The 22,875-nt window shown below is 37.7% G+C and overlaps 2 protein-coding genes across 2 annotated transcripts; both read left to right on the top strand.

Annotated features, from left to right (window-relative positions):
* Window positions 1-11,263: 11,263 nt before the first annotated feature.
* Window positions 11,264-12,270, top strand: LOC115232266. The gene has a single exon (XM_029802099.2). The coding sequence runs from the start codon at window positions 11,481-11,483 to the stop codon at window positions 12,228-12,230; it is 750 nt and encodes a 249-aa protein (XP_029657959.2). The 5' UTR covers window positions 11,264-11,480; the 3' UTR covers window positions 12,231-12,270.
* Window positions 12,271-21,813: 9,543 nt separating this feature from the next.
* On the top strand, window positions 21,814-22,251 carry LOC115232265 (mediator of RNA polymerase II transcription subunit 13-like). Its single transcript, XM_029802098.1, has one exon. The coding sequence runs from the start codon at window positions 21,814-21,816 to the stop codon at window positions 22,249-22,251; it is 438 nt and encodes a 145-aa protein (XP_029657958.1).
* Window positions 22,252-22,875: the final 624 nt, after the last annotated feature.

Below are 22,875 nucleotides of genomic sequence, written 5' to 3'. Positions count from 1 at the left end.
TACAAATTTATGTTGCTAATAAATTCAATTTTCGGCTATTTAAAAAAATGTTTATCGGGAGATAGCCAGGAAGACTCGTTCAACCAGATACCGGTGGTCGTAACCATTTTTAAAAGTGACCCGATGTGTCAGAGCAGACTCCGTGTAATCTTCTGGGCAATAAAGGAGTTCACACACGTGAGGTCCCAAACGGCAGGGTCGTCATCTCGTCAGTCCAAACCCTAAGATCTCTGTAGGTATCAGTTAAGAGTGGAATCACGGGGTGACCGAGGAATGATCTGGTTTAGTTTGATATGTCGCGAAGAGCGTTTAATTTGCCACGACATGCGAGGGAGTTGTAGCCAAAGCGAAAAAGTTCAAACGACGGAAGAACCATTCCTCAGTTCGACTTTAATTCACCTCAAAGGCGAACTAACTTATCCACAAACCTGCTAGTCTCTGGCGATTTTAATGCCAAACACCCCTCATGGTATTGGAAGCAACCTCCAGATAAGAGGGGGAACCTAATAATTTCTCACTTGGAAAATCTGTGTGTTGCAAACGACCCAAGAATGAACACTCGAACCCCTTACAACGATAAAAATTCTCTCACTTCACCCGATATTACTATTTGCTCACCACGACTGGCACCTCTGGTTCATTGGTCCGTTAATTTTGACTTGAGGAGCGATCACAACCCTATTCTTATAAAAATCAATTGCACCCCGGCGACCCGGTCAAAGCATGCAATATTTCACGATTACGCTAATGCCGATTGGACAGGATATAAAAAATATGTTGATTCATCCCTATGGAACTTTCATCCTCAGAATTTCAACTCCCTCGACACGGCAGTCAACTACTTTAACAAAGTTATTCTAAAGGGGAGAGATCTATTTGTAAAGAAAGGAGTCCTGAAACTCACGAAAAGAAAATACGACGCTAAAACAGTCAAACTAATAAAAGAAAGAAATCGCCTTAAACACAGTACACATCTGACGAAACTCACAACGAGAAGGATTCGGGTATTGAACATGGAGTTCGCAGAAAGTGCGAGACGAGTGCAAAAAAGAAAATTGGACACGATTTCCCGAGGGATGAACAAAAAGTGCTCACTCTCGAAAATGTGGAAAATGCTGCGTAACATTAAAAACGCCGACAATACAAACGAGGATGACAACAATCACCAACTAGACCTAAACACTTATATGAAACATTGCGTGAAGATAAGTCACAAGGCTTATAAAAAATCGGAATCCTCTTCAATTATTAAGGGCAAACCGAAAAGGGAGCCTCCATCATCGTACTTCCTACCTCGAGATGTCGCTTTAGAAATTTCCCGACTAAAGAATACACGCTCCTGCGGACCAGACGGAATCCCAGCGATCATGCTCAAAAAATTGGGCGATGCAGCTATCTCTGCACTTACGAGTATTTACAACTACTCGTGCAATTTCAATTTCATTCCAAATAATAATAATAATAATTCCAACATTATGGAAACTGTCGTGCATTCACCCAATCCTGAAGCCTGGAAAACCGAAGGAGCAACCTGGATCATACAGGCCACTGTCCCTTTTATGCGTCCAGGCACGAATTCTAGAGAGAATGGTTATGACTTTGATTCGCCCCCTCTTCCCAAAAGTCAGTTCCCAACATGGATTCAAAGAGGGGCGATCAACTGTCACACATCTAAATGCTTTAATGAAGTTTATATCAGACGGTCTAAACAAGAAACCTAAACAGGAAAAATCCATTGTCTGCTCGATCGACATAAAGAAGGCTTTCGATTCGGTGCCAAGGAAAATACTCACACAAAAGATCTATTCCTCAAATATTGATACGAATCTAAAACTATGGCTTGGGAATTTCCTGAGCGGCCGTCGGGGAAGGGCTTGTTGTGGAAACAAATCTTCCATATCGAGACTATTACCAAATGGGGTCCCTCAGGGTTCTTCACTATCTCCACTTTTATTCAATCTCATGATGAACGACATACCACAGCCAGAGGGGGACAACGATCTGTTATTACTATGTGCAGATGATATTATCGTCGCATCAAGGGATGTGAGCATAATAAAAGCAACGGATAGAATACAGGATAACCTCAACAATCTGAGTTCATGGCTATATAGAAACGAACTGGAGGCAAGTCCGGAAAAATCTATTTTGACTCTGTTTACGAAAAACAGAAGGCTTGGAAAGTCTCAATTGAAGCGAAGTTAGACGGGGAAATTATACCGCAGAGCAAAACCAGAAGATTTGGTGTTACATTCGACACCTTTCTAACCTTTTCAACCCAAGTCGAAAATGTAGTTATGGCGGATGCAAGAAAGATTAACTTCCTGAATGCCTTCCTGAAGAACGCAGGAGAATGCAAAGGCCTATATGGCCTAAACAACATATATAATCAATACTTGGAACCTACGATCGGCTATGCGTGCGGAATCTGGGGAACAAAATTAAGTGCAAACAATATATCAAAAATCGACAAAATTCGAGTGAAAGCGGCAAACCTGCTAAATACTTTCTCCGATAAAAAGATTATTCCAAAAGCCTGGAACAACAGAGAGGTTCGTCCTGAAAATCCCCGTCCGTACCAAAATGCGTCGGGACAACGAACGGCGGAACATCGGGAGAGGCTGCGCGAACTGCTGAGGGAGGCTGGGATCACCTGAATTCTTCTTTCTTTTGGCTATGACGGTGGTTTTCTGGTTCAATAATAATAATAATAATATACTACAATTTTCCCTACAAACTCACGTCTTTACAGAACTCCTAAAAGAATGACGTTTTTTAAGTTGTGGACTATGACGTAGCCATATTTTTCACGAGTCTTTTCATTTTAAGGCTGGGTTTATTTACAAAGCATAGGAAACCATCACCACAGGAACGTGCAAGCCATTATGATCTGTCAAAATGACAAATTTTTTCAAGTTTGAATACACTTTGGAAAAAACATTTTGAAGCAATTCAAATGATTTCTGACTTTTACAGAAATCGATTTTTTAGTTAAGTTATCGGATATTTCAGATTAGTTTTAAAAGTATGTAAGGATTGGGTACTAAAATGATTTTAAATAAGAAATATTCTGCTTTTGTATCATTCAGTTTTGACTCAATAAAATCTATTTAAAAATAAGAGTACTAAATAAATAAGAATTTTATTGTTGTAAATAAATATTAAAATCAAATATATGTCTATTTTTTATGTATATTTCTCATATGCCGAAGTAGATTTGACGAGACAGAAAACATTTTGTTGCAAAGATCACATTTGTAGGGCTGTTCTCCAGTATGGACTCTCATATGACGTTTGAGGTTGGCGTACCTCGGAAATATCTTGTTACAATAATGACAGAAGGATTGCTTTTTTTCTCTGATTTGGTTGAAATTCGTGGTAGTTGGGGAAGAATTTATATAATTCAAAAATTGTTGATTTTTAATAATATTGCTCATCATTTCGTTAAAAATCGCGTTGTATTGGTTGTAGATTATGCTTTGCTGATAGTTTACCATCATCGACATGAGACACATTTGATTAGAACTGAAAACTGTTGGAGTTGCCGACTGAATGTTTTGAGTGGGAATAAAACAATTTCCAACATCCAAACTCGTTTTGGGTACATCCTTGTGAATGTCTTCTATGGAAAACGAGTTTCGTTGAGTTTCTGCATTTGCTTGAACTTCGACTCCGTTAGAACTGAGAAGGGATCGGTGTAACCTTTTGTGTCTACACAGATTTGAGAACTGAGTGTAGCTTTTGAAACATATCTATTCATGAATAAAATTTCCTTACGTTGCAAGTATGTGGCTTTAGTGTCCCGTGGATATTTTTGTGCTGCTTTAAACCACTCTTAGTTAAGAATGATTTTCCACATTGCATACAAATATTATCATTTTGGGAAATTTCCGAGTTCTGCAAGGTTTGGTCTGCACGTACAAATTTGCCGGGTTGGTCTGAATTTTGTCGATTTTGTTCAGACTCGTTCTTAGTCGGTGATTGTTTGTTTTTATTTTCTTCCGAGGATTCGGTAAAGTCTAAGGATAAAATTTATTTATTCTGTTTTAAAAAATGTACAGGCTTCAAATATCATTATTTACCATTTAACACATGGTTAATTAGTTTTACCCTAATTAGAACCACATTTAGAGTAAGTTGTGATTTCATACCTCGATTCAAGTCGGATTGATCTGAACCTTCATCCTTGTCACTCATCTTTCAAACTAAAGATAATTAGTTTATTTCTACATTTATGGGCAAGCGTAGTTTCCAAGAAATTCGGTTGATTATATAGTTTTATAGCGATTAATCAATTATCTTTTAGACGAGAATAACGTTTGACTGAATAACTTTTCTAAAAAAATAAAATAAAGGGCAGCCTGCTGCTTAAACGTCAAAAACGTCTTTCTCTTATTATTTAATAAATATCAATTTCAAAGATTACAACAAATATATCTTTTATATAACTGACACTTATAGACAAAAGAAGGATTATTCGAATGGGGGATTTAAAATATAGCAATTGTGTAGCTCAAATGTAAATTATTCTGTCTCGCATTTATTTACTTACCACAAATAAAGAGGAGTAAAATTTTTATTTCCTTGAACGTTATTTTGAAATTTATTTTACAATTCGAAAACGTCCAAGTTAATAGAGCGGAATAAAATTGGGTAGAACTAATCAAGTGGGATGCAAGATGAAAGAAAGAACAGCAAGTGTTGCCTAGTTCCCATAAAGCAATGAGCGAGTATAATGCACTTCACGGATATAAATAATCATCTCAGAGACAATATCATAGTGATGTAAATAATAAATCATATTAATAGTCTTACATTGTATTTTTAAACAGACTATACAATTAGATATGATATATTCTTTGGTGTAGTGGTTTATATTCAAATTGATTTTAATGCTAATGAATGCTTATAATCACTCAATGTCATCTTTACAAAAGAAAAAAATTCTAAAATACAAAGAATCTAAAGGACTAAACCACTCTATTTTAAAACGATTATTTATTGGTTGAAAATATTTTAGTGCTTCTTGACACGCTTTTTGTTTCATTTTGTTGATATTTTTATTAGATGAGAAAAAAACTTTAAACATTTTAAGATCACAATTTAATTTAACTACATCAAAGACAAAAAAGTCCACCCGCAGTGCTGGCTCGAACTCTATTCCACATGATACAACACGAATCGAATCAAGACTAGGCCGCTAACTCGATTCAACATTATACAAATATAAAACCCCGCAAGAACACTTTATTTATAAAAACTATAATTTTTATGAGCAAAAAGTTGTATTAAAGAACTCCAACCTCCAAAAAAATAATTCCACATCTTGGTATACGAATGTTTAGTGTTCTTTATTTTTTTATTTATAATACTTTCAATGATTAACAAGGGGTGTTGAGATTTTGGTGTTTTGATGGATAATATACTTTTATTAAAAGCGATAGCTTTACTTTAGAAAAATTTTTTTTAAGATATTGTTTGGATTGAGAAATTCAATTTTCCAGTTGATTTTTATTATCAATTTTTTTCTCATTTCCATTTATTTTTTGCCAATCTTATCACAGAGATCACTTTTTGTTTCCCATAGTTAATTTTTTTATATTTTTGTTTCTTTAGTTATCTTTATGGGATATTTCTTAAATTTTGACGTTTGTTGACAAATCAAATGAACTGTAAAGAAAATTATGGATATTAATTGCTGATTACTTTTTATAATTGATCTATATCTTTTCTGAATCGTCTTTATAAAACAACAAATAGATGTCTTTGGAACACTATGACAGTCAAAGAATATTCTTATCAACGAACAATTCGTAAATTAGTATATAATTATGCCTTTCTTGATTCATCTCAGTTTATCACACAAAACACAATAGACAGGCTTCTGGAATTACAAAATGTGAGTTTGTAAATCTTAACTGGATGTTTAAAATAAACTTTCGCCAATAACCTCCAAAATGCTTCCAATTTACGACCACTTGCAGATGAGGTCCTTTTTATTCTTCTTTCTAACTGCATGTAGCACGCTTGTCAATTCGCAGCCTAACCAGTTCCAAATTCAACAAGTATCTATACCCCAAACAGCTTTAAAGAATCAAAGTCTTTAATGGCTACGCTCTAGAGACTCAAACTTTTAATTTTTCAAAAATGGTCTGGATGGAGTCCCGATAACTAAACTGTGGCTTTCTAAAACATGACGTCTACTAACTCGGCTCAGATCCGTCATTAAGTCGACTAAATTCGACAATGGCGGGTGTCAGAAGAAATGCGGCAATCTGTTATCTATAAAAAGTTCCAGATACCCGTATTCTAAAGTCGTGACTCATTCAGTCGTTTCAATCGAAAAGAACCGTTTGCTGAATTCCTGGCAGATTAGACGACAGACTCAAAAACGGTAAACCTAATAGAACTGAGATGAAGACAATAACTAAACTTTAACAAATAATTGGATTAATAAAGAAAGTACGAAAGTAGAATAAATATGTTAATTGAATAAAAAACAAAAGGCAATCTACCCGCGAGAGAATTGAGAAACTGTTCCCCCAAGAAATGCTATTGAGACACGCTCGAAAGGCCGATTGAGCTCGCGGAGGTCGTTTCTAATTCTTCCGAGGTGGCGGCCTCTTTCGGTGAGGAAACGAAGTGTTGATGATCCCAGTGTGCCTGAGGTTTCGACTGACACTGGTTTGAAGATGAATCTGTCCGAAAGAGATCCGTATTTTTGTTTTTCGAATCTCAGCTTTCGTCGCCGCCGTACCGGCTTTGATCGCGGACGCGAGAAGGCATGTGACGCAAAATATATGTTAATTAGTAACATTAGAAAATTTATTTAAGCGAATATTCATTGGATATCAGGGCATTTCTAACCTCAAGTTGTTGATTCTATCTTCACCTACAAGTTAAATCAACAAAAGCCCCCACATTTAGCGTAATTTCGTTATTTGTACTGTTTTATTCTATCAACCTCACCCTCTTAGGGCCCACGTTCAGTGCACGGATGGGCAGATTCATGTCAACGCGCAGTCTAGATTCAGGAGCTACCTCTTCAACAGGCATCGATAACCCGTGCCTTGTCTCGGTTTGCATGCTTTCTAAGGTCTTTCGCAACACCATGTCTGGATGTATACCTTCACCCTCTCCTCCACTCCGAACGCCTCCAATTGTTCTTAAAGATTTTGACAAAATTCCCGTCCCTGGTCATAACGACAGGGACGATCTTTATTTTACCCAATGATTTTTTCCTTAATAATATCTGTCGAATTTATTATTATATCTGCTATCGCGTGATTGATTAATTTTTCATCCAATTTTTAATCTGTTTTCGTTAATTTTCTGCCAGGAATTAATTGTCGTTGTCTCTGATATCATTTTCCATACCTCCAGACAACTGTAATGACTTTTCTAAAATTGGTATTATTAAAATTCAAATCAGATAACTATTTTTTTAATATAGTGGTAAAATCAACCAGTTTATTGAACTAGAGGGACTTGAAGGATTTAATTATTTCCATATCTTATTCTCTAAGGCAGGGGTGCGCAAGCTTTTTGGGTTTGCGGCCGCATAGCATTTTTTTCCTTCTCATCCACGGCCGCACATTTTCTGCATTATGTTTTCGATATTAATATTGTAATTTTTTTAATTATTAAAAGTGACCTCATAAGTTGCCCATTGTCATCGAGACCGAATGAGTTCTTGGACAGGAAATGCTCTCGTTCATCAGGGACATCATATTATTAAAATAAATAATTATTTCATGGACAAAAGATAAGAAAGAAGGAAAATTAATTAAAAGAAATGTATTATACAAGTTATTCTAATGACGGGCAGGATCTTTGGTATTTTTTGCAAGCTTATTGAAATGCACTGGTAGGGTAGATATCATTATGCGCAAACATGACTCTAAGTTTGCATCCGTTATCCGAGATCTATATTGACTTTTTAAATATTTCATTTTGGAAAATATAGACTCACATAAATATGTGCTTCCGAATAAAACGAGAATATTTCTTGCCATTTCACGTAAATTTGGATAAGCTGTCGCTGATTTCCATACATTCAACAAATCTTCGCTTTCATTAAATTTATTTATCAAAATTAAATCATTTTTTAATTTCAATAATTCAATTTGAAATTCCAATGGCGCATTCTCAATCAAAACAGTATATGGTGCTGCAGTTAATTGAAGTTTGAGTTCAATTTTTTTTAAATTCGTTAAATCGCTCTTCAAATTGTTTCAAAATATAATCGAATATAGTATTAAATGTATTTGGTGTAAGATCGTCATAATTAATTATTTTGTCATCAATGAGATTTTTGACTTTTTTAAAATGAAATAATTCATTTTTTTCTATGTGAATCTTCAGTAGGCGGCATGTATCCATAAAATCGTTAATTTTTTTATACATTCGACAAATTGTTTGGTTTTTACCTTGCAAAGATATATTCAAATTTTTTCATTTGTGAACAAAGTGCTTGTTGGTGAATAATGTACACCAGTGACATAAATAAATTAAGCCGTTTATGATAATTACTTTTAATAAAGGTTAACCATTATAATGAATATTTTTAATTATTATTGAGGGTTTTTCTTGATTAATTAACACTATGAGCATTATATTTAAGATTAGTTGCTCGATGACCTAATTGTGCTCACGGCCGCACATTCATCGACTTTCGGCCGCACTTGCGCACCCCTGCTCTAAGGCTTGAATTAAATCGGTCGTATTTTTTGGAAGAAAAATAAATTAACATTGGAATATTCTGCATTTCTGTGATAGCTCGCATTATCTAGCATTAAAAAAAATTTCTGTTTTCATTGATCATATCTTGATTTACGTTACATAACCATTTTGCGAAAATAGTCATCTTTTTAGGCAGCATGTAGTTCTCAGTAATCCTTGGCGTTAAATTTTTTCAAACACCTAGGAAATTTGAATTTTCCAGTTATTAGAGATTTTAGCTTCTCACCAAGTGCATTACAACAATGGAGAAGGAAAACCTTCTCTTTTTATTTTTTAAGTCATTTGTCATGAATTTGAACAAAAGATTTCGACGAAGTTTGGTTTATATATAAAACCGTTTCACCACAGCCGAAAATATTTTCACTTTTGATAGTTCATAAACAGTTGTCACAATCAGAGAAAAAATTAGATACTGAAGAAAAATAAGACGAATTCTTTTTTCAACTTATAGTTTTGAATACTAACTCGTGTTTTTTCTTGAACCTCTCGAGCCATCCATTTGATGCCTTAAATCAGCGGTTCTTAACCTGGAGTCGATTTGACCTCCAAGGGTCGGAAATCAACCCAGATCGATCGTAAAGGAATCGAAAACAAATTTAATAATTTTAATTTTTTTTAATTTTTAAAATTACAATGCTTGTTTTTGTTCTTGATGAGTCGTCTTCTCAGTCCTCACTATCCGCTTCTACATATAAAATTCGTCAATATAAAAATGAATATTCGCATTTAGATTTATAAGAAATTCTTTTGATAATAAACCATATTGTTTACCGTGTAATAAGTCAGTTCCTATCAAATGCAATGAAACCGTCCAAATTGTTGAATCATCCTATGAGAAAACATTTAAATAAAAAAGATAGACCATTAGAGTACTTTGAAGAATTAAAGAGTTCTTTTAGTTAACAAAAAACGTTTAAAACTGTTTTTACAAATAGTAATGAAAAAAAACAATAGTTGTTATTATTTAAAATTATATTTAGGAGGACTATTTGCATCCTAGTTTGTCCATTTGGGTAACCTCCTCGGCCCCTTTGGACTCTTTCTTCTGAGGTGGTCCCTAAATCTTGATTCCACAAGATATGTTGTTGGAAAACATAATAAAAATTTAATTATTTGTTCCCAAATCTTTGAATATTTTTTTAATTCTTTTTTTTCGCCAAAAGGTAGACAAATCCTGGTTTTCAAACAAAATCTTTTAAGAATAATTATATTTAATTTCTATAAATAATGATAAAAATACAAAAAAATTCATCTTGCAAATCCATTTGCACCTTTACAGTGCTAGTCAAAAAAGGATTTATCATCCATCTTGGTATTTCCATATTAATAACGTCTTCAAATCTGATTGTCATTTTCTTTTCCACATTAATTAGATGGTTAACAATAATTTCAATATCAAATTCATTAAATGAATTACATACTGAATATAGACAATCGTATTTTCCTGATTCGAAGTTATGTCTATAATTCTTTAACTTTTCACAATATGTAATTATTGTAACTCTGACGTCAAACATATTTACAAAATTTCCCTGCAATTTCAAGGAAATTTCATTTAATTATTAAGGAAAAAGTGCCTGTAATTAATTGTTATTTAAATAGATACATTTGCTCGGTTTATAGCAAGATCTCTTTCTGAAACCCGGCCAGGTTTTATATCTTGAAAATTTTAATTTTTGTTTCATAATTAATCTTTGAATTTTTTAACGGACCATACATATTATTATATCGTCTTACACAGAGCCATAGTAATTTATCGCTCTCCACAGACAGGACACACACTTTATTTTAAGTAAAAAGGAGGAGTTAGAGTTATCTTCTAGTTGTACTTCATCAGGTTTTTTTCTTCCTAAGAGTTGAATAGACAATCCGTATTTAGTATCTTGAAACCTCTCTAGGGTCACGACCTACTTGATATATGCCTTTGTTTTTTATTCTATTCCAAGGGAGTCGAGCTGTTTTGTAGTGCATAGAGACAATACCTTCCCAGGTAAGCAGGAGACGGATTATCATAACTTTTGCTTGGATAATTCTTACTTTGCTTGCTAACAGGTCGTAGTGCGTTTTTTCTTTACTTCGACTTGTTTTAACTGGCTCTGTGACGTTATTCCAACCTCAAGAAGAGTAATTCTGATTGTGGTCTTTTTATGTAAAAAGATGTCAGGTTTGTTGTATTTTACAAAAATGTCGGTTCTGATCGTTGTATTTTCTCTCATTTCAGCGAACTCATTACACTGGATGGGTTTTGAGCCTCTTGGTTTATCTGATTCCAAATTGTTTTAAATAAGTTTAGATGCAACCACTTTACTACTTCTTTATGTGTTCTGAGGTATGAACAGTGATTACATTTATTTTAACATATCCAATGTTTCCGTGGAATTCATTTTATTAACCGGAGTAGGAGGAATTTCAATAAATAATAAAAGTGACTAAATAATGGCCGTAGATGACCGCAAACTGAACATTCTGATATAAAGTTGCTTAGTAGCGTAATTATCGATCAAACTATAAAGCTCTTTTCTGTCAATAAACGCTTTAAATTTAGTTAGAAAATGGTTTTAGTAATTTCAAATTCAGCAAAATTCAAGATTATTTTGATTCTGCTGATTATTATTTTTTATATTATTTATGGAAAACAAAAAGTTGTGTTTGTTATTTTATTTTAGGAAAAAAAAACCACCGAGACCTACGGAGAAAGTTTAACGTTGGTTAGTGCATATTACAGCATCGGAACCTTCATGAAACCAGGAAACAAGGAAAGAACTCCAAATGACTACTATGAATGGATAAAAAAATTTGGGTATTTACAAAATCATCTCGTGTTTTTTTCGGATGATCAAAATGTCCTCAATTATATGGCCTCAATAAGGACTAATAAAAAAACAACTTTAATGTTTGTCGATCGAAGAAAATTGATTGGATTTCGCAACATCGAACAAATTAAAGAAATATTCAAGCTTCCTGGATTTGGAGTTTTCCCTGAGGAAACAGGCAATTACAACTATTCGGCAATCATGCATTCTAAACACGATATGGTTAGGAGGGCAATTATGCTTTTTGGAAACGAATCGTCCTATTTTGCATGGGTGGACATTGGACTGTTCCGATACGCCTCTCCTGTGGAGGATTTTGAATTGAAACATAGTCAGTATATCGAGAATGGCCGGATATTGATGTCTCAGGCATTCCCCTTCAAGGATGAGACTATCGAAAGCATCATTAAGAATGCTCGCACGTGGATCTCGGGGGCAATGATGGCCGGTCACGTCGACTCAATGCTGAAATTTTGCAATGTTTATGAAGAATTCTTTAAAAAATTGATTTCGATGAAACTAATCGCCACTGACGAACAAGTCATCTATGCCCTCTACTCGAGTCAAGGACAAAAATTAGTGATTGATATTCCTAAGCTGAGTGTCTTTCAATGTGATTATTTTGGATTATATCTCCTCTTCACTCCCATGCCTACCACTGATAAGTGTCCTTGACATTTCAAATTGATATTTTTGTTTTGTATGACACCATAACAAATGCTGGTAATTTCTAATTGTATTTAATCTAACTTTTGAATCATATGATAAAATTCATGGGGAGTATTCTGATTTAAAATCAAATAAATGCAATATTATGTGATTAATTGTGAGTAGTGGTTGAAGAAAGGAATTTCCAAAACCGCATTTATGTAAAACTACACACATTATAAATCGATAAAAATCATTAAAAAGTCCCCAATTCTCTTATTAATGTTTCAATAATTACTAGCTTGACACAAAAGGTATTCTAAGAAACTAAATGCAGAGGATGGACGCAGATGTGAATGCTGTCGAATGTCTTGAAATGTGCGGCAATACAACTTTATTGTATTTTAGAAACACTAGATCATTTATTTCAAATATTAACCAACATGAAATCGATGAAAATGGACTCTGTGGTTTTTAACCAAACTCTCTTCCCCAATTATATTAAAAATTTTAATTTACAAATATATTTTACTGGAGCTATTCTGACTTGTTCCAAATATCATACAAAAAGGGCAAGAATGGACTATGCATCTTTATGGTCTTATTCACTCTACTGTTGATAAAAGTGGTGATTAAAAACAAATAAATTAGAGCACACAAAGTCAACAAATCAAAGAAATGGAAAATTATAATTCAGTTGACTCATACCAGTGTCTGACGTTGTTTGACGTAGCCCGGATTTTCGAAGAAAGTAGTATAAGATGGCTAGAAATAAACTTCTCAATCAACATACTCGTGGACAGTAATTTCGGGCTGTACCACGGAGGTTAAGAACTGAGCTCCAATAGACAGGGTCAGAGTCAGCAATACAAAACAGATGCTGAAAATGGGGAATTTTGACTCTGCGTGAAATATAAAGTTATATCCACTTTCAATAATTTTGAGTCGGATTTGGGTGGTTTGTTTTATTTCATTCCTAATCCACGTGCAATTTGTCCATCTATTTTTGGTAAAAGTTCGAGGTTCCAAAGTGAAAACATCCACAGTCCCACTGCTGTTGTATTCGGGCAGCACTGCGATTATCAAATTGTCATTTTTCTTGTAAATTCGATATTTGGTGACGCTTTGAAATGTATTTTCTTCAAAGACGAATTTGTATTCAACGTTGAAAGCCGGGTGAGAAAAGTTTGGAGAAAACAAAGTGACGAACTTGTGTTTATATGAGTAATCATTTCCTATAAATCAATCGGGAAGACAAACCGAGGAAATTCCAGGATTGGCCGTAGTGAAATAGAAATGAACTTGCCTCGAGAAGCAATAGACAGATAGAAATCATAAACAGAACAACAATCGAGAGGATAATTTATAACAATTCGTTCTACCGAATAAAATTATTACGTAAATTGTGGTATTCAAGATTGGGCAAAACGACATTCATTCCAAATATTACGCAATTGAGGAGGACGAGAGAGTGGTCTTTTCTAAATTTCTAATTAATAGTTGAGTGATCCCCCAGACAAGATATTAGGATTAATACACCTCATGAACAGTTCTTATTAAAAAAATAATTTTATTCAAAGATTATAAAAATTATAATGAATATAAGACTCCTCAACCAATTCTGGGTAAAGGCAGCCTCCAATAATCGGTGGAACTGAATTCCTCGACCCCCCGTCGAGCATCAGGTCTCCGACATGAAGGGAAAAAGGAATCGACGTGCTCCTTCACCGTCGTATAACTACATGTTAAGAACCCCTTACCTGGTAGACAACTTGACACTATTGGGAATCACAACCTTACTGTTGTGGTCAATTATAAAGATCCGTGTAGAGGGGAGTCCCAAAGCACGGTATGTCTCTTCGTCCTACACAATTCACAACACAACTCCCACAGTATCACGGTTGCCGAATCCCCCTGCGATGGGATTGGAGACCTCATCGGGAAACAAGCCCACAATCTCATTTAAACAACTAATTTTAAACTCTTGCGAGCACTTGTGAATAATCTCCCTAATTGTAGTCAATAGGACAGCCCACCTGTTAAAAGCATTTAATAATCCGAAAGGGGAGAGCATGATTGGGCCAGTCGGGAGAGCAACCCCGTCCTCCCGCACACTGGAGATGAACTGAGTGGTCAAAGCCGACTGGGCAATGGAGCGGGAGGACAAATAAACTATTCTGTATTCGTTGTCGCTGATGGCCCGAAATAACTGAATCACGTTTTTGTGGCACCAATTCATTCCCAAATAGGGCAGGACTTGTCCAAACACATCAGTCCTGAAATACAGCTTGCCCACTACCTGGTGATCGTCCCATCAATGTCCGAGACCACCAATTTATCCTTATACGACCAACGGAATATTCGACATCTCACCGTGGACGTGCCTTGGTATGCCGTGGTCACCGAAAACGTGGCCTGATTGCAGCCGGGATTCAAATTCATTTGTCTCTACCAAAATATAACTTTGCCATCACAATGATCTCGGAACTCAAAAGACAAGGCCGATCACAGAGGTTTCCCGCCTTCAGGGAATAAGATTTGCGCGGGGAATTCATTTCCGAGTCACTGTTGGTGAAATCACTCGTGCTGGAGTCGGCAAACCTCTGGAATTGTTAGAACAGACAAACCACGGGGGAAGTGGAGAGTGTTTTATTGATGTGGGAATAACTGTACCTGTTCTCATTTCTCCCAAAAATGATATTCTTTACTAGACTCCGCTTAGACTTGGGGGGGTAGCGGTTGAGTGACTTGATCACCTCCTGTGGTGTGTGGGCAGACCAACCTGCGGGAGACGCGCCCCAAACACGGAAAGGGATACCAAATGGATTGAGTTCCACGTGTGAAAACTGGGACATGAAGTGACAGCCCAACCGTCCTTCGAATAAAAAGACAAGTTTCTTGTTGTTGAGGAGAGAGGAGGGGGACTTGCTGTACTCCTCCCAGGCAACCAAATGCTCGTTGAATCTCCTCAAAGCGAGGGAGTCGTCGGTGGTCTCCAAATCCCCACAAAGTGACATTTGCAGTCCGGGAAGTACTTGCTCGACCTCACTCCCCCGCATAAGTGCCGACTCCACTGCCAACTCGGAGTGTCCCAAGTACTGCACACACTTGTCCTCGTCACCCACCACCTCTGACAGGAAGAGGGGGTTATCCATTTGGGGGGTGGGAAATAGGTCACAGTGCAAATTCGACTGGGAAGAACTGTGTTGGCGGACTATTCCGTCGTCCTTCGAAACCAGCAAGTCTAAAATGGGGGAGTGAGGTCACCGAGTGTTCCCGTGGAAAGGCTTCTGCTGAGGGTGTGTTCTTCCTCCTTCTCCCAGTAAACTTGGCCGAACTGATTCAGTCGGAGGTCCAATTTGACTGGGGCGCCGTTGATTTGGACGTCGATCTGGAATGTGGGTAAAAGGGAGAGAACGTGTTGGTCTTGAGGCTTGAGAACTTGCATCATTCCGAATATTATCCTGAGAGGGGTGGATGCAAAGGAGCCGTCATGTTGTTCGATCACAATTATGTCGATTGCCCCACTTGTTGGCGTGGAGTTGAATCTGTTGTATAATCCACGTACATTTGAGAATATATTGTTCACATAATGCATTTGGGTGTGATTTTAGGTGCTGATTTATGGTAATTAACGATAATAAATCGATCTAACCAAAGATATTAAAAATAGATATTTATTTTATAATTAATTAAATTATTATTATTCAAAATATCGTTATTTTATATAATTAAATAAATTCAATCATATAGATTTTTAATTATTTTAATACCACGCAAAGGTATGGGAAGTTGTAGTTAAACAACCATCGAAACAATGGTGGGGAAATAATACTATACCAAAACAACTTTAATTTTATAATTCGCAAGGTGAATTTCATAATTTGCAATTTAACTAATCGACAAAGTATAAGCGTTATTTAAAAAATTGGACGTTCTGCAATTGAATCGCACATATAATTTAGAGCTGAATGTTTGCTATAAATGCAACACATTTTCGAACGGTCCAAAGTTTTCTTCAATAATCTTTAAAATAGAGTCAGTGCGACCAGAACGTGCAAAAATAATGCACATTGTTATGACTGATTGCAATAAAAGCTTACAAGAACACACTGGAGAATTATTTTCTAACATATGTGAGATTTTACATTCAAGTGGACCTATAGACTGGAAGCAAACTGTTGTATGAATAATCCCAAAACCTAAAGATAGTAAAACAATTAATTACAGACGGAGTACTTTGCACATTGTTTAAATCAGGCATTCTCAACCTTTTTTGTTCATCGCCCCCTTAGATATTTTGTCGCCCCCTTTGAAATTTTATCGCCCCCTTGTCCACATACAATTTAAAAATTTTTGGCATTGTCCCTTATTGGTTGTTTTTTGTATATAACTCAAAAATCAAAATATAAAATAATAAATCAAATGTAAAAAATTGAATTTTTATTAAAAATTATTAGTGAGACCCTTGATATTGATGTTTACTCGCTAAATATTCTATGTCGGGTTAATTCTGCTCAACTTTAGGCGTATATCGCCTCTTAACACACTTGCAGTCTATTTCTTTCACATTGTGTATTATGATTGACAAAACTAAATCCACTTTCAACTAAATAAGTGGTAGGGAATGTCAATAGTACATTACTCATTTCCTTCCATAAATTTGGAAATTCATTTGTAGATCTTTGATTGCCAAAATTTAGAGATACCATCCTGTTGAAATCTGTGAATATATTCTTCATTATATTTCAATTCAATTATCTCTTCTTGGATTGTTTCGTTCATATCTTCTGGCACACATGAAAACGGATCAATCATCCATGCTTCAAATTCCAAATCAAACAAATCTTTGAATCTAAGAGATTTTAAATATAAAATTTAAGGATTAACACTATAGAAAAAATATTAATAAATCTGAAATCTGAAACATTATTAAAATTAACATGTATAAATACTTGTATTATATTAAAATTCGAATATGTTATTAAATATATTATCGCCCCCCTGTACAAAATTTTCGCCCCTAGGGGGCGATTCGCCCCCGGTTGAGAACACCTGGTTTAAATAATGGAATGATTTGTGTACTGTCTATTCAGCTAGAGTATATTAACAGTGATGGTTTTGAGCAGGGAGATCACGTAGGATGGGCTTTTTTAACTCCACCGTGAGACTGCAATGAACACTTCGAAATTGGACAGAGCTTCTTAAGAACTGGTAACTCTTACGTGACGAGGCACTCAGGGGCATTTCAGAATAATGGGAAGCTACTTAAAATTAAGGTCATTTAAACACGGATGCGAAAACTTTGTATCTACAAGCATGTGGTGGAGTCAATATTACTAGGTGGATGTTTGTTGATGAAAGTGTAATCATCACCAACTTGTTAGACAAGACAAAAAGTTTTCAAGAGGAGAGTTCACGCACAATTGACTGACTAAGAAAACAATTCGGTTAATTGCTTTAAAAATTGCAAAGCAAAGACAAATTTCTTAGTGAAGCAGAAAGTACAAAATACTGAAAATGTGACTCATTACCCAATCGCATAGTTAATCTTAATTTCTTTTGTTGTTTAAATAATAATATAGACAGACTAGGGCTCATACGACAGGACAGATTGGTTAGCCAATTTTAAACATTACTTAGGCAATTAAAAAAGTCTTAGGTGTAGTCAACTAGTTTTGAAAAAACTCTTAAAAGTAGATGATGGTCCACTCTGAAGGCTGAGTATTTAATTAGGTAATTAATTAGTTTATTTATTTAATGATATGTTTAGATTATAAATAAATTAATATTTGAAATCAAAACAAAATAATCTTGTGTCCGCGAATGAATAGGAGTTGCTTTTACGGTAGTCTCGAAAACTGCCTGACAAATGTCTTATCCCTAGTCTGTCGTGTTGCTTAACCTCAGACGGAACTTGACAACCTTCGCTGGCAAAGATACACCAATCCAAATCCCTCGAATTATACTATCCTGGAAGACCCAGTGATCTTGGCCTACTCCCACAGTCGAAAGAACAACCTCCTCGCTGCCTGGAGACGCATTCCTGTCGATAATTGGAAGAACTACGAACTGTGGCTGTTCTGGTACAGCAACGATGTGCCCTCGATGGCCTCCACGTTGGGAGAACAACTGGAGGGTTGTGCCAGTCCCCCATTGTAGTGCTTGAAGGCAGTTGGGAACAGGGCATGTCCTATGACGCTCTCCTCATGTTCTATCGAGCCATCCACAATGCCTTCGAAAAGTACTCGAGTGTGCTATTTGTAGAGCACTGGCCCACAAATATATACGAGTTGGGACGTGCTTTGTTGACCCACATTCAAACTTGTTGTCTTGTTGGAGTATTTGTAGACATTTCGCATTCTTCTTCAGGTTTTTCCTCCAAGGGACCACTGTCTGTGCAGTCATCCACACCACACGCTGTCAGAGGCTGTTTATTCCACAAAAACAGGACTACAAGCAGTTGAGTGGCAGAAGGGGTTGCCTTTCTGTCTTATTTGTAGTTGTGTTGGCTCCCTGGGGAATTGTGGGCACGTTTACTGGCTCGGTCAGTCGTCTGTCTGATAACTACATGCTGTCTGTGCAAATTGACTGGCTTAACCACTTTAATCTCCCCAAAACATTCTTCGATGCCAACGATCGAGTGTTCTTGGACATCAAAATAGGTTTGCCTGTTCTTTTATTGCAGGGAATAATGTCCAGTTGGTCCACCACGCCGCCCTTGTCCTCTTCATGGGCGATTCCCCCCCGACGGAAGAGAAGGCCTCTCCCACCCACCCGGATTGGGAGTTCCGTGTGTTCAGTGACAAATGTGAGTGCGGGGGGTGCAGGACTGTTCTCAGGGTCGCCAAGTCCACCTCCCGTGTTCCCAAACATGCTAAATCAGCCAGAAGGGGGCTCAAAATCACACATGTTTTGACGCCAAAAAAGCAACAATTCCCCGACAAGGCCGAGGGGAGTGTTTCATTCCGCTCGATTCGTATAAAGCCACGACTGGTCAAAATTACGAATAAAAAACTCGAGTCTACAAAGCCAGCGAAAGAGCCAACGTTGATAAATTCGATGGACATTGCTCTGTCCAATGCCTTCAAATGCACTTTTTCGACTTTAAGTTGTCATTACTATCCACCAATCAGGTCCCTCTGGCGTCGTTCTTTCAATTCCAACACGATTTTGTTTACACTCTTCTCTCTACTCGAGCGACTACTCCTTGGAGTGCAATTCCAGTCTCCCTGTCTACAGTCGTTTGGTGACAACGCCTCCCCAGTCAGTCTCTCCCAGGAGGTTGAGTGTTATTTATACTCTCAGACAGACAGAATTAGTGCATGGCCGACAGAATCCTCCAAGAGTGTTCCCACCAAAAATGGTAGAAAACGGGCAAAATGGCACTTGTTCGGACAGTAGGACTACTTATATGTTGGCGAATGGACTGTTCTCGGCCATGGTGGGGTTGCAGGATTCCTGTTCACTCTGCTGACGGATGTCAATTTTGACATGTGTTCCCTCTGTGTGTGCAATATGAGCATCAAGTCGTCGTGGCACACTTCCTACATTGCCAGACTCACCCCAGCCGGGAGGGTGTTTCCCTGTTCCTGTGGGTTCAGTGCGGCGGCCAATCGAATGCAGGCTGAGGGCTCGGGCATGTTCCACGTCGATCAAGTCCTCCTCACTCAGTCAGTCACCCACACTCAATTTAGAAAGAATGAATGTGAGCCACGCAAGTGGACTGAACGGACCAAGGCAATAGCAACCCTCTGTGCTCACGGAAACGAGTTCCCTCCCAAGACAAGTCGTCGTATTGACAAGTCCAGTCTCCAGGAGTACATGGAAAGTGTCCACAACTCCATTTTGTTTGATGTGGCCGGACAAATAGACAAATTGTGGCTGGATGAGTTTATGGCCTCGCTTTGTCTATTCCAACTCCCAAATGAGAGTGTGAGTTGTGTCGAGGTGATGAGTCTCATGCGTGGATTGGAGGAGCTCTTTGACACAAATGTAGTGTTGAATCCAATCCACGTCCGCAAGCTGACTTGGAGCCTGCTCTGCCAGACAATGTCGGCAAAAGATCAAAGCACAGTCCAGTCAATTCCCCGTCTGATGAGTTATTCTGCCCCACTCGCCAGTTTTGTCGCCTATTCTCCTTACGCTCTCCCCATGTGGGACAAATTCCAGTTGTCGCCCTATTTGTCCCCCAAGTGGAGGCCGCGTGTCAATTATATTGTGTTGGCATCGAATGGTGGGGGAATGAGTGACAAATTGCGTGCCTTCTTCGACTGTTTCAACATGTTCTTTGTCAAAATGAATATGGGCGTTCACGAGCCAGTGAATGGAGACTTTTCCAATGAAATGGTCACGTTTGACCAGGACACTCAGTTCGGGGACGTGCCGCTAACAGAGGAAGTGAGGGGAGACTGGAAATGGACTGCCTATGTGAAAATAATGACATTGATCGTGGGTTGCCCTATTTAAATGTATTTGTAGCACCCATGCTGAAGAAAATACTGGGCAACACCTCATCAAATGGTTTTACATTTCGGATCATTTTAGTCACCAATTTGGTTATTTATGTGATCGAGGACAACGCGGACTGTGTGGGCAATGTTCTGCAGGAACTGAGCAGACAAATGAATGAGTGTTCTAGAAGAGTGAGTGTGAAGGTGGTCATTGCCCCATCATTTGTAGTTCATTGAAAGAAAGGAGATTCTTCAATTCAACACAGTCGAGTTTGCTCGGAATAAAAAAATGATGAACTTGGTTTTTTCCGTGTACTCCGAACTGGGGATGGCCATCGAGCACTACTTTCTCCCGCCCTCGTTTAGTGGACTTGTCATGTCCGAGGAATTGAAGGATTTGACTGTGAGGAAGAAGGTTAGTTAGTCCTGTGTAATAAAGAACTGTCCTGTACACATCAGTCACACACCACCATTCATTCTGTCCCCCAGTCCCTCCAAGACTGACTTGATTTCCATTCTGAATGAGAGTGCGGCGGAGACAAGTTCATTCACTCTGTACTGCGCCTATTCACTGTCGCCCGATCAGGACGCCTTGTTTGCGACTATTTGCGACGAACGAGGGGAAATGCTCGAGCGGAATATAATAAATATAAACTGCGCAGATGGGTTGGATTGCACTCATGTGGCTGTCATCGACCAGTCTTTGGCCAAGCTGTGGGCGTTTGTCCAGACTGCCATTTCGAGGAGTGCCCGTCCTTGGAGATTGGTAATCTCGAAAATGGGGCGGATTGGACACGAGGAATTGAAAGGTTGTGGTGGGTTGAGTACTCAGCATGGGCAAGGCTTGTCAATCGGGGGAATGTGAGGAGAATGGGTCACCAGATGAGAGTGTGTTGCAAACTATGCAGTGTCATGCCTCCCGATGAGTTGCCTGCTCTCCTGAGTGTTTGTCTTGTGTCGGTCTATCAACATCCACACTTGCAAGTGTATTGCGACATTCAAGGTTAACCAAGGATTGTCAATTACAGAGAATAATAGTCCCCTCTCCACGACGGGGGACACCACTCATATTGCTGTCTTCCCGATGAGTGCCCAGTCAATGGTTGGTTGTTAGCCGTGATTTGCAGCCTGCTGTGCCCGAGGGGGGAATGAACATCATGGAAGAGTTATTTGGGATGTGCGTGGACATTCCCTCCCCAAAACCTTTGGATGAGCCTATCAGTGACAATTTTGTTTTGGAACAGCAACCGTTGGCTGTGGGATATTACGTGACCACTGCTCGAGTGGAGACATTCCACGGATTCTATGACACTGAGAGAGTTCCGGCTGGGTGTGCCTGTGTTTTGTGGGCTGGACTGCATTTTACACAGTCCCAGATATATCAGAGTGAAGCAGAACTCATTTCTTCGAGATCTCCTTCTGACCACCCTTTGGATTCGGCCAAGACGACGGACACTCTGAGATATGTTCTTGAACAGTATAATGCACTTTCATGGCTGGATGTTGACCTCGTTACTAGTCATAGACGTTCTGGTCTGCCTCTTCATTTCCAATCACTTATTCGATTGGGTGATTCTTTTAATTCACTTGTGTGACTATTCTTATATACTTTTGTTTTATTGTGATATTTTCAATCAAATCTCTATTTTAGATAAAATTAGTTCTGGCAGTGGTTCCCAAAGTGTGCTTGGGTGTCTCAAAAATAGACTCACTCAGTAATCACAGCCTCTATGATGTACTTTGAGTTGGAACTAAGAATTTTGTATTGTTCAATCCTTGCGACTGTTTTACTGAAAACTTCCTGTGTACCGTCATTTGTTAACTTTTTTTGACAAATATTATTTTCTCCAAAAGTTAAGAACATGAGAGAACTGTTTGCTAATTTAAATGGTCAGGCTATCCGTTGGAAAAGCCAGCTCGTTTCACGACCGTCGTGTAGATGTGGTAAACTAATTGACAGGATAGGGTTGCACCCTGTCTCTTGTCGCCTCAGTCCCGGCAGGATCCGCAGACACGTCTCATTAAATAATGTTTTGAAGCGCCCGCTTGCTTCCCCTCAATATTAAAACCGGTTTGACTGGAATGTGGAGATGGAAAACGCTCTGTCGACTTTATTCCCGTTCAGGGTGGGACTGACCTGTCTAAACTGAACCATGAAAATCGTTTAGTTTATAAAGAAGTCTGGTTTATCAAGGTTTTGAGATTTATCAAAATTTATT

The sequence above is a fragment of the Octopus sinensis genome, unplaced genomic scaffold, assembly GCF_006345805.1.
Source record: "Octopus sinensis unplaced genomic scaffold, ASM634580v1 Contig20285, whole genome shotgun sequence".
In the NCBI taxonomy this organism is placed as follows: domain Eukaryota; kingdom Metazoa; phylum Mollusca; class Cephalopoda; order Octopoda; family Octopodidae; genus Octopus; species Octopus sinensis.
This window is presented reverse-complemented; position numbering and strand designations above follow the sequence as displayed.